This window comes from Macaca mulatta, chromosome 16 (genome assembly GCF_049350105.2).
Source record: "Macaca mulatta isolate MMU2019108-1 chromosome 16, T2T-MMU8v2.0, whole genome shotgun sequence".
Classification (NCBI taxonomy): Eukaryota; Metazoa; Chordata; class Mammalia; order Primates; family Cercopithecidae; genus Macaca; species Macaca mulatta.
In genome coordinates this window covers 70,029,113-70,044,238 of record NC_133421.1, presented here as the reverse complement: position 1 = coordinate 70,044,238, position 15,126 = coordinate 70,029,113, and the positions used below count along the sequence as shown (strand labels likewise).

The 15,126-nt window shown below is 41.1% G+C and overlaps 1 protein-coding gene across 17 annotated transcripts in view; it reads right to left on the bottom strand.

Moving 5' to 3' along the window:
* The window catches only part of LRRC37A (leucine-rich repeat-containing protein 37A3), an 82,496-nt gene that overhangs the window by 24,898 nt on the left and 42,472 nt on the right, over positions 1–15,126 (bottom strand). For 3 of the 17 annotated variants that reach the window (XM_077972170.1, XM_077972164.1, XM_028836947.2), the window contains 7 exons: positions 14,924–15,004; positions 12,091–12,162; positions 11,450–11,524; positions 9,399–9,517; positions 5,695–7,484; positions 5,002–5,106; positions 2,029–2,165 (listed from right to left, as the gene is read on the bottom strand). In XM_077972170.1, coding sequence (XP_077828296.1) covers positions 2,112–2,165; positions 5,002–5,106; positions 5,695–7,484; positions 9,399–9,517; positions 11,450–11,524; positions 12,091–12,162; positions 14,924–15,004 — 2,296 coding nt within the window. In that variant the 3' untranslated portion in view covers positions 2,029–2,111. Of the gene's footprint in view, positions 1–2,028; positions 2,166–4,802; positions 5,107–5,694; positions 7,485–9,398; positions 9,518–11,449; positions 11,525–12,090; positions 12,163–14,923; positions 15,005–15,126 lie in introns of those variants that run through there. The other 14 variants (XM_077972167.1, XM_077972163.1, XM_077972165.1 and 11 more) reach the window with 10 other exon arrangements.

The following is a 15,126-nucleotide window of genomic DNA, read 5'->3' as shown; positions in this document are numbered from 1 at the left end:
AACTCATGGCAACCTCCACCTCCCGGGTCAAGTGATTCTCCTGTTTCAGCCTCCTGGGTAGCTAGGATTACAGGCACCTGTCACCATACCTGGCTAATTTTCATATTTTTAGTAGAGATGGGGTTTCACCATGTTGGGCAGGCTGGTCTTGAACTTGGCCCCCCAAAATGCTGGGATTACAGGCGTGAGCCACCACCTCAGGCCAAGTATATTCTTTTGATTTTAAAAATTAAAATATTGTAAAATTAAAACCCAAACTACAATGAGATGTCACTTCTCATTCACCAGCATGGCTGTATTTGTTTAAAAAAAATAAAAAGTGTTGGGGAGGATTTGGGGAAACTGGAACCATTATATATTGTTAGCAAGAATGTAAAACCATGTAGCACTATGGAAAATGCTTTGGCAGTTACTCAAGAAGTTAAACTTAGAGCTACTACATGACCCAGTAATTCTCTTCATACATATATAGTCAGAAGAATTGCAAACAAATGGTCATACAGAAACACATGCACATATGTATACAGCAGCATTATTCTCAATGATCAAAAGGTGCAAACAACCTACATGTGCATTAACTGATGAATGGAGAACGCAAATGTGATTGATCCATACAACGGATGTATTCTTCAGCCTTGAAAGGAAGGAAATTCTGATGCGTTACAACATGGAGAACCCTTGAGGGCGTTATGCCAAGAGAAATAAGCCCGTCACCAAAGGAGAGATACTGTGTGATTCCACTCACGTGAGGTACTCAGAGTGGTCAGATTCATAGAAACAGAAAGTAGAAGGGCAGTTACCGTGGGCTGGGAGGAGAGAATGGGGAGTTAGTGTTTAAATAGGTCCAGAGTTTCAATTTGGGAAGATGAAAAAGTTCTGGAGATTTGTTGTACAACAATATGAATGTTCTTAACACTACTGAATTGTACACTTAAAAGTGGTTAGAGACAACCAGGTGTGGTAGCTGATGCCTGCAATCCCAGCACTTTGGGAGGCTGAGGTAGGAGGATCACTTGAGTCCAGGAGTTCAAGACCAGCCTGGGCAACATATCAAGACCCTTTCATTACAAAAAATACAAAAATTAGCCAGGCGCGTTGGCATGTGCCTGTAGTTCAGCTACTTGAGAAGCTGAGGCAGGAGGATCACTTGAGCCCAGAAGGCAGAGGTTGCAGTGAGCTGAGATTGCACCACGGCACTCCAGCCTGGGTGACAGAGCCAAACTTTGTTTAAAAAATATATATATATTTTTATATATATATATATAGTTTCACAGTGGCTTATTCCTGTAATCTCTACACTTTGGGAGTCCTTTAAGGCAGGAGGATGCCTTGAGCCCAGAAGTTTGAGGCTGCAGTGAGCTGTAATTATGCCATTGTACTTCAGCTTGGGAGACAGAAACAGACCTTGTCACAAAAATAGATTAATTAAGTAAATTTCTTTTATTTTCTTTCTTCTTCTTTTTTTTTAAAGACAGGGTCTCACTCTTTCACCCTGTCACCCAGGTTGCGGTGCAACGGCTCAATCTCAGCTCACTGCATCCTCCACCTCCCAAGTTCAAGCGATACTCCCAACTCAGCCTACCAAGTAGCTAGGACTACAGGTGCACACCACCATGCCTGGCTAATGTTTTTTGTTTGTGTATTTTTTGTAGAGATGAGGGTTTTGTCATGTTGCCCTTTTTTTTTTTTTTTTTTTTTTTTTGTAGAGATGGGAGTTTTGTCATGTTGCCCTAACTCCTGGGCTCCAGCGATCCACTCACCTCAGCCTCCCAACGTGCTGGGATTATAGGTGTGAGCCATTGTACCCGGCCAATTTTTTCCTTTTACTGTATCTGTGGTTCCACAACTTCCTTTTTTCCCCTGTTCTCTATGGACCTTCTACTTCATTTGGACTCTGCTTAGATTGGCCTAGTTTTCTCTTTAATCAAATCTTCAGGAAGCAATTTATTACATTAAAAATGATCTAACAAGCTTTATTTTTATCATTGTTAAAAATCCTTGTTTTGAGTAACACAACCACAAAGTAAAGAATGTTATCATTGATTTAATCAGTAAAAAACAATACTTAACAATAAAATTTTTCAAACATGGCTCCAGGCCATCCAGACGACTTAGCTTGGGCTCAAGTTATCTTCCTTTGATGCCCTTCTCTTCTTCGAATGAATCTGTTTTGGAAGAAAACACAATTAAGATTATCCATCACAACAACCACTATCTCCAAATCTGTATTCATTCCTTTTATTCATTATAAGTCTCATCTACCTGATGAGATAACTTTTTTGAAGACGGGAATTGTATGCTGTTCAACAGAGCTTTGATTCTTCCACAGTTCAGTCATCCTTGCTATCTTGCGGGGGACTGGTTCTAGGATACCGCCCCCACACCATACCAGAATCTGTGGATGCTCAATCCCTTACATATAATGGTACAGTATTTGCATATAACTAACACACATCCCCCCAAATCCTTTATTCACTTACTTAGAGATAGGATCACCCTCTGTCGCTCAGGCTGGAGTGCAGTGTCACAATCACAGCTCACTGCAGCCTCAACCTCCTGCGCTCCAGTGATGTGCCCACCTCAGCCTCTTGAGTAGCTGGGACTACAGGTGCATACCACCACACCTGGCCAATTTTTTATTTTTATTTTTATTTTTAGTAAAGACAAGGTCTCACTATGCTGCCCAGGTTGGGCTCCCAAAGTGTTGGGATTACAAGTGTGAATCGCCATGCCTGGTCCCATGTACTTTAAGTCATCACTAATAAAATGTATCGATATTGTACAATGGTGAGAGTTGTTATACTTTCTATTTGTATTTTCGTTTCTTTTTTCAAGTATTCAGCCTCATCCAGTTGAATCTGAAGATGTGGACCTGCTGATGAAGAGGGCTGACTGTATCTAACTTAGGGTCTTGCGTGTAGCTGGCACTTAATACATTCTATTGACTGTTTTAGCTAACATTCAACGGACAATTCCTCATAAAAAAAAAACTCTTAAAAGTAGGAGAAAAAAAAAGGAAACCCGAGTCCTTCCTCTAAAGTGGCTGGAAAACCAGCCTGGGGCAACATTAAAAACAATTTTTTTTTAAATTAGCTGCCTGCCTGTAGTCCCAGCAACTCTGGAAGCTGAGGCAGGAGGATCCCTTAAGCCCAGGAGTTTGAGGTTACAGTTAGCTAGATCACACCATTGCTCTCCAGCCTGGGTGACAACAAGGCCCTGAGAAAGAAAAAAAAAAGAAAGGAAAGGAAAACGGAAAGGAAAGAATATAAGTATTGAAAAGGAAGAGACAAAACTATCATTATTTGTATATGAAATGATAAATGTTAGACAGCCAAAGAAGCCTAAGAGAATCAACTAAGATTTTAGTGGAAGTAATATGAGGATTCAGTACGGTGGCTAGAAACAAAATCAAGAGAGCAGCACACAAATCTCAAATATTTTCAGATGTACCACCAATTAGAAAATGGAAGAAAGATCCCATTTACAATGGCAATGCAAATGTATGAAGTATTTAGGAACAGAAATACAAAGATCTTTTATCTAACAAAAGATGTGTAAGATCTACATGATGGAAACCCTAAAACTCTTTTGAAAGACATTAACAAGAAATGAACACATGACATGAGATAGCTCATTCCTAGAATGTTGTACAGATATCAATTCTCAAATTAATCTACAAATTTAATGTAATCCTATTAAAATCCCAAGATAGTTTTTGGTGGTGGCTGTTTTTGAGACAGGGTCTCGCTCTGTTGCCCAGGCTAGAGTGCAGTGGTATGACCAGAGCTCACTGCATCCTCGACCTTCCGGACTCAAGCAATCCTCCCACTTCAGCCTCTCATATGGTGTCCAAGATATGGTGACAAATCTCACAAAGGGACTAGGCTCAGGAGGGCCAGAATAGTCAGGGAAGGTTTCAAGCATGAAGATGAATTTGAGTGGCTTTGGAGAGATTCATGGGACTCCCACAGGCAGAGTGAAATAAGGGCATTTTAGATGGACAAACGCACAGACAAAAGCAGAAATGCGGATGGTGTGACTGGGGTATGGTAAGGGGTTGCTCTGGCTGGAATGGAGGGCTGCCACAATAATGGAAATGGTAAATGAGGCAAATAAGGTTGGACTGGTAGCATAGCGTCAAGGGTGCCAGCTTATTAAATCACTTCCAATATGCTAGCACTGGCCTGTTGGGAAAAGTAATATATCATGTAATCGAACAAAAGGCAAACAGAGGCAAGCTCCAGGAATGGGCACTGTGAACAGGACTTGCCCCAGAGTAGCCAGATGTAGGCTTTAGATATGTTGATGCAAGTTGAGCATCTCTGATCCGAGGGGGAATGTCTCACATGGTCTCCAAGAAATGGTGACACATCTCACCGAGGGCCTAGGCTCAGGAGGGCTCGAGTATGAGACATTCCCCCTCCCCTGAGAACTTAAAAATGTGGCCAACAATTTTTTTAAAAGATGGCTACCCTGTAGCGCTTTAACTGGACCTATTTAGACAACGCCTTACACACTGGAGAAGGATGATACTGTGTGAACCTAGTAAGTCTACAAGACAATACTTCTCTCTATTGGCTGTCTCCTTCCTCTCCAGGGTGACGACAACTCCGTGAGGTGGAGATTATATGTCTCTCATCATTTCAGCAACAAGGAAATAAATTAGTGGCAGAGTAACGGTGACTTGGTGAGTACATCTAGTTGTTGACATCATTTTGGGAGGGAGAAATTTTGCTATTATATCAACTTAACTTCTTAAAATAATCTAGCGGGATTCACTTGTTTTCAATTCACAGAGCTCTCCTGGAAGTGAGTCTCCTTTAAAAACCCTGGAATATACACTACAGTAAAAGAACAAAGCATATCTCAACCTTAAACGACTGAAGAAGAATGTCAAGTAGCAGCAGGTGGGAAAGCGGCTTTGGTTTTGAGTTTGTGAGCTCTGAATCCACACAAAGACAGGACTGCATTCTGAAAACCTGAATTAATTATTGTCCTTACCTCAATGAGGCAGAAAATTGTAATCAAAATAATCAGTGTTACAGTCACACATATTGCCAAGATGAGTTTGTTGTTATAGCCATATCCTGGAACTTCTTTTGTGAGCTGAAAAAAAAAGGAAAGATTATTTAAAAAAAAAACCAGAATGAAAACTAACTTTTCAAAACCCCAGTATTCCAGGTGAGTAGCTTACAGGTTCTTATTTATTTTTGTCTCAACAAAATAAAGACAAGATCTCACTGTCACCCAGGTTACAGTACACTGTTGTGATCACAGTTTACTACAGACTTGACCTCCCTAGGCTGAGGTGATCCTCCGACCTTAGCCTCCCAAGTAGCTGGGACAGGCATGTGTCACCATACCCAGCTAATTTTTGTATTTTTTATGGCAACAGGGTTTCATTATGTTGGCCAAGCTGGTCTGAAACTCCTGACCTCAAGTGATCCATCCACCTTGGCCTCCCAAAGTGCTGGGATTACAGATGTGAGCTACCACCCCCGGCCTACAGTTCATCTTGTGCACTAATCTATTTCACTCTCCAAATAAGTCAAGTGGGAGATCACTGTCATGGCCAAAGTTACATGACCAAGACAAGCTATGGCCTGGGCGTCCTGGGTTCTCCTGTGCGGGCACTTTCCTGGCATATGCTAGATGATGGGAAATCTGGGTCTCATGTTTCTGTGTGGTCCTCACCTCACTCAACCTCTGCTCTTTCTGTTCACTCTGGGCTTCCATGCTCTCATTAATATAGTTCTCAGTTTTCCACTGTTCCGTATCCCATTCTGCCTTGGACGCCTTTACTTCCTGCTGCTCACTGAGAAGCTTCATCAGGAGGCCTGTCCTGGAGATGAGCTTGGCACAGGTCAGTTGCACACGGGTGTCAGAGCAGTCCGTCTTCAAGGTCCAGATAACATGAGAAATGAACCTTCTCACATCCTCGCTGGGGATGAGGGACCGTAGCTGCTCGGTTAGCTGAATTTCAAACTGATCACCTGGGGATGAGAGCAACGGGTAATTGAAGCTTTTGGGCTCGGGGGACAGGTCAGTGCCCACGTTGTTGTATTCCCATTTTGTCTCAGTTTGTTTACCAGTTGGCCCTAAGTTGAACGCAGTCCCAGCGGAATCTGCCTCAGGAGGAGGATTGTAGGTTGTGTTTTCAGAGATGGTACCTTCTGGCATAGTAGTGCTTTCCATAAAAACGTTTTCTTCAAAGGCATTTCTTGCAGCTGTGTCTTTTACATTAGTGTTTTCTATAAAACGTTCTGAAGGAGCAAATACTTCCAGAAAAGGGTTTTGTTGAAGACTCAGGTCTCCTAAGGATGAAAAAGCCCCTTGTGAATTTATGAGGCTCTTCGCTGCAGACAACAGCGGCCTGTTTGCGAGCATCAGTCTATCGAGATAACCTTCCTTTCTCAACTTCCTAATCATTTTGGCCTTGGGTGTTCTGTGGGCCACACGGGAGCCAGTTTTATGAAAGCGGTATTTTTTTCTGGAAGGTTTAGCAGCTTTCATTGTTTTAACTCTAGCCTTTGCGTTTTCTAAAATGAAAATGGCGTGGGTTAAGTCTTTCGATCTGTCTCTGACCTCAGGTAGGGCTTTTGCAGGGGTGGAGGCAGAAGGCTCGCCCATGGAGAAGGGTTTCAGCACAGAAGACACTGCTGCGTTACGCTCTTGGGTGAATGAAGGCTTGGTGTAGACGGTGTTTCCCACTAACTTCTCACGCCCCTGCTCTGTGTGAGGCTGTTCCAGCTCCCTTGAGACCGGGCTCCCGAGCCTTTTTTCTTGGGCAGCGCTCTCCACAAATGCCTGTGCACCCTCTTCCCTCCTGGTGCTCTGCTTTCCCACCTCTTTGAAGTGCCTTTTCTGGATGCTCCTTGGGCCCGTGAGGACTCTGTTCACTCTCTGCAGGTTGTTGCCTACACTTTGAATCTTTGCCAGGCTGTTTTCCTGTGGTTGGACAGTTTCTAATTTCTTTTCAAATAATTGGCGTTTAAATTTGTTACCTAGAAGGCTGGACTGCATAAGCATGGCAGTTTTTTCTTCCCTTTTAACTTCATTGATTTTTTCTTGTTTTTCCGCATCTAGTATCTTTTCTAGCAAATATAGCTTTCTCAATTTATTTTCATAAGTTGAGTTGTTGGATGCAGGTTGAAGAGAGGGGCTGTTTGAATTGTTTTTCAAAATACTCAGGGGCCTATCGCGATCTTGCACATTTGCAAAAAGCAGTTTAGTGAACGGTAACAATATTGATTCCGCATCTAGATTTCCTGCTGAGAAATACGGCAAGATGTAACTTAGTGCACTGATAACTTCATTCTCGTCATTGGTGTCTAGCTGCTCACTCCCAAAGCCAGAGAAGTTGATGCCACTCCTGTCTGAGGGCACCTCCGGCTCAATAGTCAGCTCAGTGCTCGTGTGCTTCTTCCGGGCTTGTAACACCTTCATGAACGCTCCTTCTGGATTCCCTACAGATGCTTCTTCAGCTGTGAAAAAAGAAGAGACTGTTTTGATCATGAAAGATGATGGGACAGCATGCATCAGTCCACAGCTGTACGCCCCAGTCACACGGAGTAGGAATCGGCAAACATTCGAGTGCCATTCAGAGAGGAGAAACACACACCCAATCCTAAACCTACGAAACGGCAACAACAAAAGGAGAAAAGACATCTTTTGAAAACATGGCCACCTACATGGAACATTCCATAGTGTGACACAGAGTAACTCTGCTTAGGATTATTCCGTTGATCCCCAGGGGCCAGTTGCCCAGTGCTCAGTCAAAGCCCAAAGTGGAAGACAAGTGCTTCCCTGATGAGCTGGCTTCTCTGCAGACTGCTCCGTACCCTGTGCTGTCCTGCCTCAGATGCAGAGAGAGAGCACAAGGCTCCCTTTCTCCTTGTCCTCAGTGTACCCGTGTTCTTGCTACCATCACAGCTGAATGCAATGGAAGGCGGTCCTCTGAGAGGAGCAGGGTGGAGATGCTAACTTGGAGAGCCCCTCCTATTGCTGATAGATTCTCATCTGGCACACGCTCCACCCACCCACCCCATTCTCTGCTCCCACATATCGCAGCCCCATCACAGAAGACGCGACATGGAAAAAACACTGTGTCCACCCTAGTTCTTTTCTTAAATGTGGGCAATGATCCAGGGTGTAGGTTAAGAGATTTTTAATTTGCCAGATGGTATGCCTATGTTGTTAAATATACAATGAATCTATGGTATGACAGCAGTTTCTGGATAAACATTACTTGAGGTCCTAAAATGCAGAAGGGAAAAAGCAACTTTTGTCAGATGCCTACTTTGCTTTCATTTCATCTCTAATATTCTGGATGGGGAACCATCCAAAGCTTCTGAATGCATGAAGGTCAAGTGTGCCCGTGTGCAGCTGGCTTTCTTTTCCAGAATTAAAAGTATTTTGGGTGGTGCTGAGGGTCAGAGGAAGAAGTAAAGATTGTGAGAAAGGAGAAACACGGGCTTGGGGAGAACCCAGAATTGGGGCAGAAGACCTGGCACAAGGTACAGCACTTAGCACCTCTGATCTTGTTTTTCCTCATCGTAAAAGGAGATTACCAATGCTTTTCTGCCCACCTCCTGGGGAGAAGGGAATAGTTTAATTGGTTTAAAAAAAAATTCTGAAAAATAAGCAACATTGTCTTCATATAAGTAGCCAAGCATTATTAATTATCCACCCCATATTACTGGTAGATACCAGTTTTCAAGCTATCTGTACATGAAAGCAGTCACATTTTAGAAGTCATGAAGTTGGTGCTAATAAACCTAATCTACAGAAAAACTCTTGAAGCACTTGCGTATTTGTTCTGTGAATGGAAAGGTTTGAATTCAGAGCAAGTTCAGCGTTCGATGGTCTAAGCATGGAAAAGCCCTCCATTTCATTAGAAGAGCCAGGTAGCAATTTCTGGTTATGGAACCAGAAGCTCTCCGGCTTCAAATAAAACAGCATCACCTGTACTCTTATAAAATTGCATAAACAAAAACAAAACCAGATCTACATCTGTCCTAAAATGCAAAGAGTACTTGAGACCTCATGCATATAAAACCAGCTTACACAGTACATTGCACTATATGAAGAAATTATCACTGGGGGCAAAGCACCAAGCAGAGAGCACAGTACACAGTGTGTGGATGTTAATGTTATTCCCTAGTCTTCCCATTCCTTTCTCTTGGTCCTTTATGCAAAGGGAACAGTTCCATTATTAAATTTTGTAATAATAACTGAGAACCTAACTCCCAGCAAGGGAGGAGTTCACAAGTTGAGGGACTTTAAATCTGAATGAGTAAATCAATTATATCATTAGCTTAAATTTTTATCATCAATTAAAAATAAAAAATTTAAAAACAAATACTTAATATAACGATCACCAGGCAATTTGGACTCACGACAATGTATGGTGTTTGTCAGACATGCACTGTTGCAATGCAGCTTGACTGTCTTGCACACAGCCTCAATGCTGTTTTTAAATTGGCAGAGGCAGCAGGCCATACGGCTAGGTAAGATCCTACAGATGAAAACACAAAAGAATAAATTAGTGGTAAAGCAGTTACTTGAGAAGGTAAAGGAGGCAGGCCAACACTACCACAGGGCTGGGCAAAAAGGTGTTATTGAGGCCTGTGGACTGAACAGTTGGGTAGGAACTAGAAGGCCAATAGGAAGGAGGACAGAGGTGCCCAACCGAAGGGTAAGCATGGCAGTGAGTATGGTATGCCTAGAATAAAGGTGGTTGGGATTAGAATTGGGTGACACTGATCAGTAGTTTAATTCAGAAGTATTTCTTCCCAACTCCAAAGTCTCACTTTGGGCTGAACGTACACAGGAAGAAGGTAGACTTCTAAGAAGAGTCTGAATAAGCCCCCAATTCTGGAGGCCCTTTCTCAATTCCTGTTGGGAGTGAGAAATATTATAAATTACTCTGGGCATTAAAAATAGCTCATGGATTATGGGGTTAAAAAAATAATGGAGATAGCATTGGCCAAATCTGCACAATTTGAGGATTCAAAAGAGTAACAACAATAAGTTACAACATAATATATAAAAAATCCATGAAGGCTGATATTAAAAACGAGGAGGAGTTGTACTTTAATGAAATAATGCTAGCTAATAAATGTAGAAGGAATGACAGAATTTTTAAAAGTGTCACTTTGCAACCACCAATGTAATAAAAATTGATTCAGACAAGGATTATCACTGATGCACATTTGGGTGAAAAGACATCTGAGAACAGGATCTTCACTGATCTCAAAGTACCACCCCACACATTTTTTATTAATTACCAAAGGGAAAAATTATTTTTTATTTTTTTATGAGACAAGGTCTCATTCTGTCACCTAGGCTGAAGTACAGTGGCAAAATCATAGCTCACTGCAGTCTTGACCCCCCTGGACTCAACTGACCCTCCAAATTCAGCCCCCCAAGCAGATGGGACTATAGGCTTGCACCACCACCCCAGCTAATTAATTTTTAATTTTTATTTTTATTCATTTTTTTTATTTTTAGTAGAGACAGGGTTTCACCTTGTTGTTCAGGCTGGTCTAAAACTGGACTCAAGTGATCTGCCTGTCTCGGCCTTCCAAAGTGCTGGGATTACAAGTGTGAGCCACCACACCCAGCAAAATAACTACAATGGAGAGATCTGGAAGATCATCTTAAACAAGTGATCAGACTTAGCATTATGAGCCATCTGCGGTCACGAGGCAGGAAGGATACATCACCTATGCAGTATTCTTCCCAAAAATACTTAACTTGAATCTCATGCAAAAACAGACAAATCCAGATTGTGGGACAATTTACAAGACAACTATCTTTGACTCAAAAAATGCCAATGTCATGAAAGATCAAAAAAAGTAGAGGAATGTTTTAGATGAAAGGAAACGAAGACATGACATGCACTGCCTGATCTTCAATTGGATTCTGTACTATTCTTTCATCTTTCTGGCATGTTTGAATTTTTTTCAAAATGTAAATTTGGGCAAAAGAGATAACCAAGACAATTGATTAATTTGTTGTTATGGCTTATTGGGGGCAGTTTCAGAGAAATATAAACAATCTCTGTAACTGGAATAAATTCTCAAGGTTAATCTTAAGAAGTCAAACCCAAGAGGCTACATGCTACCTGATTTCATTTATAAGACATTCTGAAAAAGGCAAAAGTATAGGAACAGAAATCAGATTAGTAGTTACCGGGGGCTGATGGTGGGAGGAGGGGATTGCCTACAAAGGGACAGGAGGGGCCTTTTTGAGGTGACAGAAATGCTTTGTACTGGGAACGTGGTGGTGCTTATGTAACTATACATTTTCAAATGTATATACACTATACACTTATAAAGGGTGAATATTATGTGAAAATTATATCTCAATAAACCTGACTCAAGAAAATAAAACAAACCTAAAAAACCAACTAAGTAAATATAAATCTAAGAAAAAAATAACTTACAGTTTTTCCAATTCAACAGTCATCGTGAGAATGTTCTTAAGTGTTGCAAGTGGAACTTGCGTTGTTCCCATGTCTCTGAAGAAGAAAGCCGAAACATTCATGATATGAACTCCAATAAAAAATTCTGTACTTAAAAAGGTATTTCAAGGACATGTGATTACTTCAATTTTGGCTTCTCTATACAACAAGCCACCTCAAGAGTTTCTTTGCTGTTGAATTCCAGGGAGCTCTTATTAAAGAAATTTAAGTTGATTTGCGTCATCAAATTAATGATATTCAAGAGTAGAACTTACACCTTTTTTTTTTTTTACCATTATCTTCTCATTTTCATATTGCATTCACTTTCATTTTTAGAATAACGAACACCTATTCCTCTTTGCTTTCTTGGTTAAGTAATATTCCTCCATGTGTCTACATGTTCCAAATCTATACGGGCTCTTCAACACTGTTCTCTTTCCCTGCTGGCTGTCTTGACCATTACACATCCTTTCTTAATCCTTTTCTTTGCCAATAACTTTTTTCAATAACTCAGTTAAAATTTAAATTACGACATTTTCGCCTAAATGCAAAATACTTAATCTTTGATGACAAATTTAAAAAGCATAAATCATCTCATGACTCGAGAGTACTATAGTACTTACAAATATTTTAATGCCGGCAGTTCAAAGAGATATGGATCTTCAACAGCTGTCAGAGGATTGCGATTGAGAATTCTGAAAAATGCAATGAAATTAAAATTGCCTACATTTTCAATGTGTGAAACTGCATAAAAAGTTTACATTCATATTTTGGTATGGAACTTATAGGTAAAAAAAAAAAAATTCTGTTTTTACCTAATAAATCACCATTAGACTTCGTAAAGCACTATTCCTTTGGGAACTACCTAGGTCTCTAGAAGATAAAGTAGAGGAGAGAAAGAGGTGAAGAAATAGAAAAAAAAAAAACACACACACACACACACAAAAAGTGGATAGCAAAGAAAAAATATGCCACAGAACTTTTCAGGTCAAAAACCCTAGAAGTGACTATGTTGGTAGGAAGACCTGACTCTGTAGGAAATACTATTTCTAGTGTCCTCCATAATTCAAGTTGCTCGTCCATAATTCAACTTGCTCTTTATTTTTTTTTCTTGTTTTTTGTTTTTGTTTTTTTTTTGAGATGAAGTATTGCTCTGTAGCCCAGGCTGGACAGCAATGGCTCCATCTCGGCTCACTGCAACCTCCACCTCCTGGGTTCAAGCAATTCTCCTGCCTCAGCCTCCTGAGTAGCTGGGATTACAGGTGCCCGCCACCACACTCAACTAATTTTTGTATTTTTAGTAAAGACGGGGTTTCATCATGTTGGACAGAATGGTCTTGAACTCCTAACCTCAGGTGATCCACCCTCCTCGGCCTACCAATGTGTTAGGATTACAGGCATGAGCCACTGTACCTGACTGCTTGCCTTTTATCTTTATAAAGTTTTTCAAATTTATGGTTTAATTTGCACAGTTAAGGAAAAAAAAAAGGACCAATTCTTTTGCTTTATAGCCAAAGAAAAAGGGATAAATCTAAGAGAAGGAACGGGTCAAAACCATACTCCCATCACATACTCCCACTTGTCTTCTTGTATGACATCACAGCCTTTGTTACACTGCATGTAATCACCTGTCTACTTGTCAGTCTCCTGGACTATCAGCTCCTTGTGGGCAGAGACCGCATCTTATTGTCATTGTCATCCCTGTGCCTGGCATAATGTCTGAAATTTACTACGGATTTAATAAATGTTTATTGAATAAACAAATGACATTTTGTTTACATGTCAATAAAATGAATAAATTCATTTTGATATGAATTTTTATTGCAAAACGCGGGAATCTATTTTCTTTTTAATTCTTTAAAGTGAGCAAGAAAAAGAAAAGAAACAGGAAGAAATAAAAGAAAATCACCCTTTAGGTTAACCCAAGAATCATCACTGTACTTTTGCAGAAATTATAAAAATAGTAATTATTACAGTGAGTATCTATTAGGCTGCTACGTACTTGTGATCAGCATTTCACATTTCATCCTCACAATAATCTTAGGTGGTAGATATTATTATTGCCCTATTTTATAAATGAGGAAACTGAGGCACAGAGAGGTTACACAACTTGTCCTAGGTCACTAAGCTATTAAGAAGCAAATCTGTAATCTGAACTCATGTGCTTAATCTGTATGAAGAAAAAGGGTTTACTTTAACCTTACGGTTTTAAAAACTTTTCTTTTCTTTCTTTCTTTCTCTCTCTCTTTTTCTGTCTTTCTCTTTCTTCATTTCCCTCCCTCCTTCCCTTCCCTCCCTCCGCCCCTCCCTCCCTCCCTTCCTCCCGTCCTCCCTTCCTTCCTTCTTTTGAGTTAAAGTTTCCATTTACTGTCTGGGCCTGGTGGCTCATGCCTGTAATCCCAGCACTTTGGGAGGCCGAGGTGGGCAGATCATCTGAGGTCAGGAGTTCCAGACCAGCCTGACCAACATGGTAAAATCCCATCTCTGCCAGAGTCTTGCTCTGTCACCCAGGCTTAAGTGCAATGGCATGACCTTGGCTCACTGCAACCTCCACCTCCTGGGTTCAAGTGATTCTCCTGCCTCAGTCTCCTGAGTACTGGGATTACATGTGGCCGCCACCATGCCCAGCTAATTTTTGTATTTTTAGTAGAGACGGGGTTTCGCCATGATGGTCAGGCTGGTCTTGAACTCTTGCCTTCAAGTGATCCACCCACCTCAGCCTTCAGAAGTGGTGGAATTACAGGAATCAGTCACCGCTCCCGGCCACCAGATTCTTATGAGGGCCTCACAGTATATAAAGTGCTTAGTAAAGGTGGTGAGTTTAAGCCATTTGTATTGATGCTACCTAAATACTCTTGGTGGAGGGACCTAATGAGCCTGTTCTCTGGTGGAGGGCATAAGCCACCACACCCGGCCCTACACTTTGGATTTAACTTTGATTCCTGCTCATATGCAGAGTTTTTAACTGCTTAAATGTCTGCAACATTTAGCTGCAAGGAAGGAAGCTTACACAAAGCCCTCCAGGGAGCAAAAAACTGCACCATTATGCCCAGCTAATTTTTTTGTATTTTTAGTAGGGATGGGGATTCACTATGTTGGCCAGGCTGGTGTTGAATTCCTGACCTCAGGCGATCCGCCCGCCTCGGCTCCCAAAGCTCTGGGATTACAGGCCTGAGCCACCCCGCCCAGCAACAAGGCTAATTTGAGGGTCACTTCTTTGATGCCTTTTCTTGACCATGCCATAGGTCAGAACTAGGAGAAGCAGAGCAAGTCATATATAAACTATGTAAGTCTCTAGGCCTCTTTGTACCTTAGTTTCCCCATTTGAGAAAAACAAATGGATCTTAAGACACACTTTTCAGAGTTCATAATGGGCTTATACCCAGCTAACCAATAATTGTATGAGTTTTTATACAATATAGTTGGTTACTTGTATTCATCTTCTATTTCACTTACAACTTGTGTAAAAACTGCATTCCGTGCCAGGCCTGAAATGTTCCAAAGCTCAGTTCTGTGAGTAAATTGCAACCAAGATTTCTACAAAAAAAGGCATAAGCCAAAGGAAAAAAAAAATTATTTCAGAACATTTATCATTTGCTGTGATTCTAATTTACATAGGATGGAACATAACCTCAATCCTTCCTGTATGCACTAAGGAA